Source organism: Canis lupus, chromosome 7 (genome assembly GCF_003254725.2).
Source record: "Canis lupus dingo isolate Sandy chromosome 7, ASM325472v2, whole genome shotgun sequence".
Classification (NCBI taxonomy): Eukaryota; Metazoa; Chordata; class Mammalia; order Carnivora; family Canidae; genus Canis; species Canis lupus.
This window is the reverse complement of record NC_064249.1, coordinates 39,828,918-39,840,527: the sequence shown is the minus strand read 5'-3', so window position 1 is coordinate 39,840,527 and position 11,610 is coordinate 39,828,918. Positions and strand designations below refer to the sequence as shown.

Here is an 11,610-nt window from a genome sequence, read left to right as displayed (position 1 = left end):
CCGGAGGGGCCCTCCCTGCGGGCGCCGAGACGGGCCCCGCCCGCTCCGGCAGCCGGACTGCGCCACGCGAGCCTGCGGATCCCGGCAGCAGCCGCGGCCGCCGCGGGGGGCGGGGCCTGGGCCTGGGGGCGGGGGCCCGGGCCTGGGGGCGGGGCCTGGGCCTGGGGGCGGGGCCTTAGGCTCCGCTCCGCCCCGCCCCCCGTCCCCACCGCGGCTCCGCCCGCGGCGCGCTGACAAGAGCCGGGAGCCGCCGCCGCCGCCGCCGCCGCCGCCTCGGAGGAGCCGCGCCGGAAGCGAGAGCGGGAGCGGGGCCGCCAGCCGCCGCCATGGGGAACCGCGTCGCGCGAGAAGACTTCGAGTGGGTCTACACCGACCAGCCCCACGCCAGCCGGCGCCAGGAGATCCTGGGTGAGGCCGGGCCCGCGCCCCGTTATGTGCGCGCGGCCTCCCGCCGCCGGGGCGCGCTCTCCGCGTCGGCCTGGCGCCCCCGCGCCCGCGGCCCGTTAAGAGCCGGTGGGGGTTCCCGGCGGGCGCGGGGTCCCGGCGGGGGGGCTTCCGGGGGGTTCCCGGCGGGGGGGCTTCCGGGGGGGCAGGGGCCCGGCGGGGTTGGGGTTCCAGGAGGTTCCTGGCGGGGGGGACTCCCGAGGGGGTGGGGGCTTCCGGGGGGCAGGGGCCCGGCGGGGGGGAGTCGCAGGGGTCGCAGGGGCCCCGGCGGGGTTGGGGCTCCAGGAGGTTCCTGGCGGGGGTGGGGGCTTCCGGGGAGGGGGGCAGGGGTCCCGGCGGGGGTTCCCGGGGGCGGGGAAGTCCAGGGCTTTCCCGGAGGGTGGGGGTCCCGGCGGGGCTCGGCAGGTCCTGCGGCTCGGAGCCCCTCGGGCGGAGGCCGGGGCGCGGGGCAGGGCGTGGTCCTGGGCTCGTGGGCCCTGCGCGGCTGCGCTGCCCGGGGCGGGGGCGGGCGGCGGCGCGCTGGCTCGGGGCGGGGGGCGGGGGGCGCGGGAGCCGGGCCGCGAGCCTGGGGCCCCGGGAGGCCAGGCCGCGGCGCTCCCTCGCTCCCTCGCTCCCTCGCTCCCTCGCTCCCGGCCTGGGGGCCGGCGGGTCTGCGCTGGGAGGACCGGCCGGCTCCTCCCCGCAGGCTGATTCAGGAACCCCGGCGCCCGGCGCACTAGGCCTCGGCGGGCCCGCGGGAGGGGGGCGGGCCTCGTCCGGGTGGGCTGCAGCCGCTAGGTCGGTGACGAGGTTACAAGCGTACGTGGCCTCCCAGGCAGATGCTCTCCACCCCTTGGGAAAAGCCAGGAAACCAACGGGCGCTAAGTCGAATAGGACGAATGAAGCCTCCCCCACAGTCCTTACCTACTTTCCTTCTCAGCGTCCATTTGCCCAGTGAAAAGAGAAAGCCAGCCTCTGATTTTTTGCTGGGGTGTCTGAACTTAGCAGTGTCAATGCTTTTACAAATAGGAGTCGGGGGCAGCCCCGGTGGCCCAGCGGCTTGGCGCCTGCCTTCGGCCCGGGGTGTGATCCTGGAGACCCGGATCGAGTCCTGTGTCGGGCTCCCTGCATGGAGCCTGCTTCTCCCTCTGCCTGTGTCTAAGAAAAAAACAAATAGGAGTCAGTAGGTTCAGCCTAGATGGATCTTTAAAAAATGGAATCCATAAATCGGTAGCTTGAAGCTGTACAGTTGCTATTCAGGATAGCCTTTCAAGAGACTGGTTACTGGATGCGTGCTTTCTTTTTATTTTTAATTAAAACGTGTATTTTGCAAATCACACAGCAGAGACAGCATCTGATACATTCTGTCTATGCTTTAGACAATCAGCATGCTCCATAAGAACAGGCTGGTGTCCACCTTGTAAAAATCCCACACCTCAGTCCTGGAACTGAGCCAGTGATTTAAAATTCAGATAATCAAGGAAGTGAAAAGGTGCTTATTGATGCTTATCTTGACAATTAGCCTTTTCCCACAGACTTAACATCACTGAACCATTTCACGGAAAGGAAAAAGATGACAGGTTTCTCAGTGAAAATAGAATCCTTTTCCCTGCAGGTGCAAATACTGCTCAGTGTTCCATTTCAGGAGTGGAGCTAGAATAACCTCAGGAAAGATGAGAGTACTAAAATGAGAAGAGATATTTCTGGAAATAGTTGGGTTTTGGGGCGGGGGTGGGGGGAGCCATTAGAGAACATGGATATATTTTTTAACAACAGACATTTATGCTAAATTTACCTTTGGGGTTATAGCATAATTTCATTTTTTTTTAAAGATTTTATTTATTTGAGAGTGCACGAGAGAGCAGAAGGACAGGGAGAAGCAGACTCCCTGCTGAGCAGGGAGCCCGACTCAGGGCTTGATCCCAGGACCCTGAGATCATGACCTGAGCCGAAGGCAGACACTTAACCCACTGAGCCTCCCAGGTACCCCTATTCTGGACATTTCTTACAAGTGAAATTATACAATTCTTGGTCTTTTGTGACTGCTTTCTTTCCCTTATAATGTTTTCAAGGTTCATCTATGCTGTAGCTTGTTGGTATTTTATTCCTTTTAGTGGCCAAGTAATATTCCATTGTATGGCTGTTCACATTTCATTTATTCATTCTTCAGTTGCTAGACTGTAGGGTTGTTTTCACCTTGTGACTCTTACAAATAATGCTTCTATGAACACGTACATGGAAGTTATTATTTTTTTAAATTATATTTATTTATTTGAGAGAGTGAGAGACCATGAGCAGGGAGGAGGGGCAGAGGGAGAGGGATAAGCAGGCTCCCCACTGAGCAGGAAGCCAGGGACTTGGGGCTCCATCCCAGGATCCTGAGAGCATGACCTGAGCCAAAGGCAGATGCTTCAGGTACCCCTCACATGGAAGTTATCAGATGGATGTGTTTTCATTCCTCTTGGCTAGCTGCCCAGGAGTGGACTTACTGGGTCATTGGTAGCTCTCTGTTTAGCATTTTGAGGAACGGCCAGATTCTTCCAAACCAGCTGCACCATTTTATATTGTCAGCAGCAACATGTGTGGGTTCCGGTTTCTTCATATCCTGGTTACTGCCCATCTTTTTTCATGATAACCATTCTAGCATGTGTGAAGTGGTTTCTCATTTTGGTTTCAGTTTGTGTTTTCCTAATGACTAACGTTGAGCATCTCTCATGTGCTCACTGGCCGTTTGTCACTTAGGTTTTTGGTATATTATCTAAGAAATCATGAAGGCTGTAGAGATTTACTTGTGTTACGAGTTTTATAATTTTCTTGTGTTGAGGTCTGTGATCTGTTTTGAGGTAATTTCTGAGTATGGTGTGAGGAAGGGGTCCAACTTCATCCTTTTGCATGTTGATAACCAGCACTGTATGTTGCAACAAGTCTTCTTTCCCTATTTAATTGTATCAGTACCAGGATCCCTGGATGGTCAGCGGTTTAGCGCCTGTCTTTGGCTCAGGGCGTGATCCTGGAGTCCTGGGATCGAGTCCCCGCATTGGGCTTCCTGCATGGAGCCTGTGTCTCTGCTTCTCTCTCTCTCTCTCTCTGTCTCTCATGAATAAGTAAAATCTTTTAAAAAATAATTGTATCAGTACCCTTGTAGTATTGATTTTTGTGTACTAAAATAAGCTTTGCAAACATTTGGTACAGAACTACTTGGAGCAGCTTGATTTGTCTGAGAGAACTATGCATGTGTGTTTCATCATTTTAAAATACCCATAAAATGTATATTGCCTTCCATCCTTTCTCAGATGTGTCAATTTAATCACGTTTTATATAAGGTAAAAATGTTGGAGCCCTGTCTAAATCGAAATACATAGAGTTATTACTTACTGAATGAACTATTCAATGAGTTATTTCTTATCCACTAACAGTTTTTCTGTTGTTGAAGAACTGCTCCCCAAATGCTCAGATTTTAATGAATGACTCGATTGAACTTTAAAAAAAAAATTTTTTTTTTTTTTTAGTTATTCATGAGAGACACACAGAGAGAGAGAGGCAGAGACACAGGCAGAGGGAGAAGCAGGCTCCATCCAGGGAGCGTGATGTGGGACTCAATCTTGGGTCTCCAGGATCAGGCCCTGGGCTAAAGGCAGGCACTAAACCACTGAGCCACCTGGGCTGCCCTCGATTGAACTTTTCATTTGGTTTTAGACTAATTCACTTCTGGGCCTATAGGGTTACTTCTCTCTCTTTTTTTTTTTTTTTTTTTTTTGGTCTATTGCCTACAAAATTACTAACGATAAGATGAATTAAACCAACAAAGATCAGAGGTTAGGAGAGAGAAAATGGGTTAGCACCACTCTCACATCTTATATGTAAACCTGGACTTCAGTAGCTTCCTGCCTTGCAGTGTAAGCTTTGAATTCCTCACTTCACACGTAGAGAAAAGAGGATGAAGCTGCTCTTTTCCTTTGTCTTTTCAAAAACATTCTGAATGACCTAACTCAAAAAAAAAAAATGAATAAATAAATAAATAAAAAGGTCCTTCCTCCTCATGCTGTTGTGGGTCAGACCTACTCAGCAACACATAAAACCAGAGACACTCATCACACCTGGTCCTCCCTCTGCGGGCGGTAAGATCCAGGGAATGGTCTGCGTTTGCCCTTACAGGACACTTGCCTGAAATGCAGAGCTTTTGCAGTTGGCTTTTTTCATCATTCTTAAATATTTGCATGTAGATTCAACAAAGCAGATAAGAATCTAACAAATGAGTACTGTGCAGTCATCACACAGAAGTGAGCAATATGGAAAGTGGGATCTTAAATCAGTAGAATTCTTTGTACATTATCCTGATTTCCTGATGACTGTCAGAAATCCACACTGGCAAAAATCTTAGCCACTTGAATGTCTAAACATCAGGAAATGGGTAGAAGTTACAACTGGCAACTAGAAGCGATTCAGTCATTATAAAGGAAATTATAAGTACGTGTCCTCTATATCAACTCTATATCATGTTGAAGTGTGCAACTACATTGCATATACATTATACATAAGTAGATACATCTGTTGTACTGTCAGACACTGGAATAGGTTATCAGACTGTGATTGCAACTTTGCAAAACTTAATCAATTTACTATACAAAGAACTGGTAGGGGTGAAAAGGGAATTGGATGACACGACATCTTTACCTTATTTGTAATTTTCTGTTCCTGTGGAGAGTCTAGATTCTGAGGCTAATTTTTCCTGAACAAATTCTCAATTTGTTGTGACACAGTATTTAGTAACTTCTCTATTGGATTATACTCCTCCCTGTAGTGGAGAAAGTCTCTAATGAAGGGCGTATAATGATTTGGAAAAAGAAAAAAATTAATGTGTTAATTTAATGGGTGTTGTTTTAATTATAATTACAGAACTAGTGAGTGCTCTTTTAAGTTCTTGGTTGTTTTTTTTTTTTTTTTCCTTCTTTACAGCAAAGTATCCAGAGATAAAGTCCTTGATGAAACCTGATCCCAACTTGATCTGGATTATCACCATGATGGTTCTCACCCAGCTGGTTGCATTCTACCTCGTGAAAGACCTGGACTGGAAGTGGGTCATATTTTGGGCGTACGCCTTCGGCAGCTGCATAAACCACTCTGTGACTCTAGCTATTCATGAGGTCTCTCACAATAGCGCCTTCGGCCACTACAGAGCTATGTGGAATCGCTGGTTTGGAATGTTTGCTAATCTTCCTATTGGCGTTCCATATTCAATTTCCTTTAAGAGATATCACATGGACCATCATCGCTACCTTGGGGGTGATGGCATTGATGTGGATATTCCCACTGATTTTGAAGGCTGGTTTTTCTGTACCACTTTCAGAAAGTTTATATGGGTTGTCCTTCAGCCTCTCTTTTATGCTTTTCGACCTCTGTTCATCAACCCCAAACCGATTACCTACTTGGAAATTATTAATACTGTGATCCAGGTCATTTTTGACATTACAGTTTACTACGTTTTCGGAATCAAATCTTTGGTCTACATGTTGGCAGCATCCTTACTTGGTCTAGGTTTGCACCCAATTTCTGGACATTTTATAGCCGAACATTACATGTTCCTAAAGGGACATGAAACCTACTCGTATTATGGGCCTCTAAATCTGCTCACCTTCAATGTGGGTTACCATAATGAGCACCATGACTTCCCCAACATTCCCGGAAAAAGCCTTCCACTGGTAAGTAAAGAGTTTTGAAACATACTCGAATTTCTGATGGTTATAAGACCACAATCAGTCTCAACCTGCCTGTTTTATTTTATTTTTATTTTATTTTTATTTTTATTTTATTTTTATTTTTATTTATTTACTTTTAAAGATTTTATTTATTTATTCACAAGAGACATAGAGAGAGGCAGACACAGGCAGAGCCTGATGTGGGACTTGATCCCGGGTCTCCGGAATCCGGCCGTGGGCTGAAGGCAGCGCTAAAGCGCTGAGCCACCAGAGCTGCCCATGCTGCCTGTAAAGGAATCTTGGGGGGACGCTTGGTGGCTCAGCGGTTGAGCACCTGCCTTCAGCCCAGGGCATGATCCTGGAGACCCGGGATCGAGTGCCACATCGGGCTCCCTGCATGGAGCCTGCTTCTCCCTCTGCCTGTGTCTCTGCCTCTCTCTCTCTTTTTCTCTCTCTCTCTCTCTCTCTCTCATGAATAAATAAATAAAATCTAAAAAATAAAAACAAAAGGAATCTTGGTGTGGGGGGAGCATGCCTGAGGGACTTAATCAGTGAAGCGTCTGCCTTTAGCTCAGATCATGATCTCGGGGTCCTGGGATTGAACCCCCACATCCACCCAGTCAGGCTCCCTGCTCAGTGAGGAGCCTGCTCCTCCCTTTCCCTCTGCGCCTCCCCCTGCATGTGCGCAAGCACACACACGCTCTGTCTCAAATAAATAAAATCTTTTTTTTAAAAAAAGGTTCTAGTATATTTTGCCACTGATCAAAGCCACTGATCAAAAGCCAACAACCAAGTTCAATCCTGAGTGTGCCACCCTCGAGTCTTTGGGGCTCGGTCTCGGAGTCTCTCACCCAGTGGTGGCCCTCGGGTCCAGAGTGCTGGAGGATCTGCCGGCTTGTAAACTAAACCAGAGATTGAGAAAGGAGTCTCTTTAAGTGAGCTTTCATCACGTCGCTTTCATTGCTGTTAAATTGCTGGGCTTAACTCAGATTTATGTGCTGGCTTGTTGGGCAATGCAGGCGTCCCACGGAGTCGGCCTGCACGTGAACGCCGGCAGTCAGTTCCTGAGCAGACTCTCTGCAGGCAGGCCCGACCGCTCCCATTGCACGTTTCAGTGTAGTGTTTGTGGAGGACATGAGAGGACGCATTGGACCCCCATCCTTCTGTCCTCTGCCAAGGCCCACCTTCCTAACTTCACTTACCTTTCTGGTGAATTCTTCCCCCCCCCCCCCAAAAAAAAGATTTTATCTGTTTATTCATGAGAAACACACAGAGAGAGGCAGAGACCTAGGCAGAGGGAGAAGGATACTCCCTGTGGGGAGCCTGATGTGGGACTCGATCCCAGGACCCTAAGACCATGACCTGAGATGAAGGCTGATGATTCACTGATTGAGCCACCCAGGTACACCATAAGGACCAACTATTGCCAAATATTTTATGCCATCATACCCACCCAATCGAATTTTATAGATTTCCTCATAAGTTTTTTTAACTATTGACTGATTACAAACACACACAAAGTGAGAACTAAGTGCGACCTCTGATTATTGATTGGATTTCCACTAGAGGAAAGAAAGCTCTAGAATGGACATTGGGTCCATGGGAAACTTTAAATCTGTACTACATCATAGAAAATATTGTGTTGATGTTAACTTTCTTGAGTGTGAAATATATGGTTTTGTAGGAGAATGTTTTTGTTCATAGGAGGTATGTGTTGAATATTGGGGTGGAATGTGAGAGGCCAGTTGTCACATGTCTGCATCTTACTCTCAGAAGGCTCAGCAGAGAAAGCACGCTATGTGGTATATGTCTGTGCAGAGACAGAAAGTGACTCAGTGGAAGTTGGCAGGCCTGGGTAAAGGGCATATGGGTGTCTGTTTTACTGCTCTTTCAACTTCTCTGTACGTGTCACGTTTTTCAAAATAAAATGTTTGGGGGAAAAACCATGCAACTGTCTAAAGACAAGTTTGAATCCCAGCTACTTTGTGTCACTCTGCCTGGCACAGGTCTGAAGACAGTGGGAGGCTTTTGTTCATCTCTTCCCTAAAGAAGTGAATTTTCACTTTTTACAGAGGATATAAAGCTGGTTGCCCTTTGAACAAAATCAGTTTTTCAATCCTAACCATAGAGAGTAGATTCTTGAACAACAGTGGTTAGGGTGCCAACTCCCCACAGGGTTGAAAATCCACATGGGACTTTTGACTCCCCTAAAGCCTAACTACTGAGAGTCCACTATTGGCATAAACAGACAATGCCTAACCGATGGCATAAGCAGTCAATTAACACATATTTCGTATGTTTTATGTGCTATATGCAGTGTTCTTGCAATGAGGTGAGCTCGAGAAAAGAAAATGCTAAGAAAATCATAAGGAAGTGAAGACACATTTACAGGACTACACTGTGTTTAGCAAAAATACTGTATACATAAGCCGTGCAGTTCAGACAGTGTTGTTCAAGGGTCAAATGTACCTTAGCTTACAGGTTTCTTTGTTAAAAAAAATTTTTTTTAAGGCTTTTATTTATTTATTCATGAGAGACGGAGAGAGAGAGAGAGGCAGAGACACAGGCAGAGGGAGAAGCAGGCTCCCTGCGGGGAGCCTGATGTAGGACTGGATCCCAGGACTCTGGGATCACGCCCTAGGCTGAAGGCAGACACTCAACTGAGCCACCCAGGCTGCCCCCCAAAAAAATCTGTTTTTAAATTTTTTTAAGATTTTGTTTATTTGAGAGAGAGCTCAAGTGGGGGAGGGGTAGAGGGAGAAGCGGACTCCCCGCTGAGCATGGAGCTCGACATGGGGCTCGATCCCAGGACCCTGAGATCATGAAGGCAAGTGCTTAACCAACTAAGCCCCCCAGGCGCCCCAGCTTCCATGTTTCTTGACCAGTCCCCAAACTGAGAATGTGCTTGCCTCAGACATCACTTGACGTGAGGCAAGTGTCTGTCCTGGTCCTACTTGCTTCCTGCTGCCTCACTGCTGAGCTGCGCGGACAGGTGTCCTCAGAGTTCTGGTCTTCCCTTTCCTGCTCTTCATCTCAGGGGTATATCTGGGAGCATTCTATTCTGTGTCCTCAGCAAATCCCTGCTATTGATTGGATCATGGTATTGCAGGTGGTGTGATAATGTGCAGCGTTAATAGTGTGTGTGACGAGGTTTCTTGTAATAGCTTTATTGAGATATAATTTATTATTATATCTAGCTGTTTAAATGACAAAACATCAGAGCTTGTGGCAGAGAGTCTGTGATCTGAGAGGGTGGAGTACCTGTCCCTGTCGCAATGCAGATGGCTTTGGAATCCCTGAGCTCCTGCTCTTAGGGCTGAGTTTTGGGGACGGAGGAGGCCAGAGGGCTCGTGGTTTCTCAGTGTTTGTGGTGGGCATTTGTCTGCCACATTTAGTGGGACTCAGCCAGCACTCATTCTTGTGTGTTTTCTCTTGCAGGTGAGGAAGATCGCTGCCGAGTACTACGACAACCTCCCCCACTACAACTCATGGATCAGAGTACTGTATGACTTTGTGACAGATGACACCATAAGTCCCTACTCGAGAATGAAGCGCCATCAAAAAGGCAAGGTGGTCCTGGAGTGAAGGTCCTTAGAGTTGAAACCATTCCTCTGTGGCGCTTCACGGCGGCTAGAAAGTGGGATTGGAGCATGATTGATCTCAGCCTGGTGAAGCAGAGAAGCCCCTCTCATGGTTCCGGAGGGTGAGCTCCGAGGCCCCCAAGCTTCCTTGGCTTCCCACGGTCAGCCTGCCTAGCCCGCCTTCAGCTTTGCTCACAGGGAGCGTGTGCATTGTGTCATCACTGTGGAGGACAGTCTCCCTGGCGTCTGACATTTTGTAAGCATATCATAAAAAAAGCTATTTCTAGTACATTATTTTCACTATAAAGTTGTACTTTATTAAAACAGCTAATAAACTGAGCTATTAATCACAGTAGTATTTATCACATTTTCATACTTCACTGTGTTTATCTAATACGGTACTGGGGTGAGTTCACTTCAAAATGCCACCCCACCCCAAAAGATCTGGAAATCTCTTTTCCTATAAGCTGAATTTTTAGTTTTTACTATTGTACGTGAAACTGAAATGACACACTCCTGAATCCTGCATAGCCTATTCATAAATAAAGGACTTACTGCGTTCAGTCACGTCCAACATTGAACTTCTTTTTCAGATGCAGCGACTCTCAGAAGTAGCTCCACTGAGAGACTTCCATGTCATTTTATTGCAGCAGAAGCAGGGTGTGGTCTGATGGGAGGCAGCTGGCTTCGAGGGGCCAGCAGTCCTGGTTACCTGAACTGTGTCACTGGGGTAAATTGTGACATGGTGAAGTACTTTCTTTTTTTTATTAGAGAGGGAGAGGCAGAGGGAGAGAGAGAATCCCAAGCAGACTCCACACTCAGTAAGGAAGCCTGACGGGCTCAGTCCCATGACCCTGAGGTCAAGACCTGAAGCAAAATCAAGAGTCGGACACTCAACCAACTGGAACCATCCAGGGTCCCCATGGTGAAGTATTTTAAAAATAATAGATGGTATCAAAAACTCAAATAGTCTATTATTTGTACACAACCCCAAGCAACCTTATTGCGAGATGTTACGAAGTCCAACTTCTGTAATCACCAGCTTGTCCTCGGAGGGATAGGCAAACCTGCTCTACAGACCTCATTTCATCTCCACAGTACTTGCTTTCCCTTCCTGGCCCTCTAGCCTGGGAAGATTCCGGGGATCAGAACTATTGCTTAAGGAACCATCGCGTGAATGGTGCAGAGTGATGATAGAACCAACTTTATAATTCAAGCACACTCGCTCAGTCACAGTGTCTGAAACACACCCATGGACCTGAGGCATGAAGTGGACTGTGTTGTCTGGCAAGCAGGCCTCCCATTCTCCTTGCCTGCAGAGCTTGAGCCGCTGGCTGAGCAGCACACGAACACTGACAGGTCCCGCGTCCCCACCTGGCCCCTCCTTCTCTGAGCCCTGTGGCTGTGGGGCCTCAGTGTCTACGTCTTCATCCTTCCCCAGAGCTGCTGTTGGCAGTCACATTACCACTTCTGGTTTGGGTGGTAGTCTCCTGACCAGTCCAGCTCCCGTCTGCCAACTCAGCCCATTGTTTCTGTTCCTGGCAGGGACTTTCTCAAAGAGAGAGCACGGACTCTGGGGGCGGGAGGAAGGCTGGGCCTCCGCGCCCTCAGAGCACAGGGTAGGGCATGAGAAATCCTTCTGCGGCTTTGCACAACTCCTGCCTCCACCTCCTTGTCTCCTGGTCTGGCTGGCTCGTCCTCGGAGCTCACACCAACCTTCTGCAGCCCATCCCCATTCCCCAGCAGGTCAAGTGCTGCTCTTTGGGACTCTCCAAATGATCCATGGCCCCACTGACTGCTTATGAATTTGCAATCTGTTTCCCTATGAGGCGCTAACTCCCGAGGGACAGGAGAGACCTGTACTTCCGTTTGCCGAACCTCGCAGAGTTAATGCATGCCTCCACAGTAGG

The 11,610-nt window shown here is 48.7% G+C and overlaps 1 protein-coding gene across 1 annotated transcript; it reads left to right on the top strand.

The window, feature by feature from the left end:
• Positions 1-212: 212 nt before the first annotated feature.
• On the top strand, positions 213-10,263 carry DEGS1 (delta 4-desaturase, sphingolipid 1). The gene is made up of 3 exons (XM_025430726.3): positions 213-408; positions 5,380-6,122; positions 9,558-10,263. Exons 1-3 carry the CDS (start codon positions 327-329, stop codon positions 9,702-9,704), a joined length of 972 nt encoding a protein of 323 aa, XP_025286511.1. The 5' UTR covers positions 213-326; the 3' UTR covers positions 9,705-10,263.
• The last annotated feature ends 1,347 nt before the right edge of the window (positions 10,264-11,610 follow it).

Excerpts from the sequence above, each read along its gene's own strand:
- DEGS1 (XM_025430726.3), top strand. The coding sequence starts at position 327 with ATGGGGAACCGCGTCGCGCGAGAAGACTTCGAGTGGGTCTACACCGAC. Across the intron at positions 409-5,379 it reads CCGGCGCCAGGAGATCCTGG|CAAAGTATCCAGAGATAAAG; the intron begins GTGAGGCCGGGC and ends CCTTCTTTACAG. Across the intron at positions 6,123-9,557 it reads CCGGAAAAAGCCTTCCACTG|GTGAGGAAGATCGCTGCCGA; the intron begins GTAAGTAAAGAG and ends TTTCTCTTGCAG.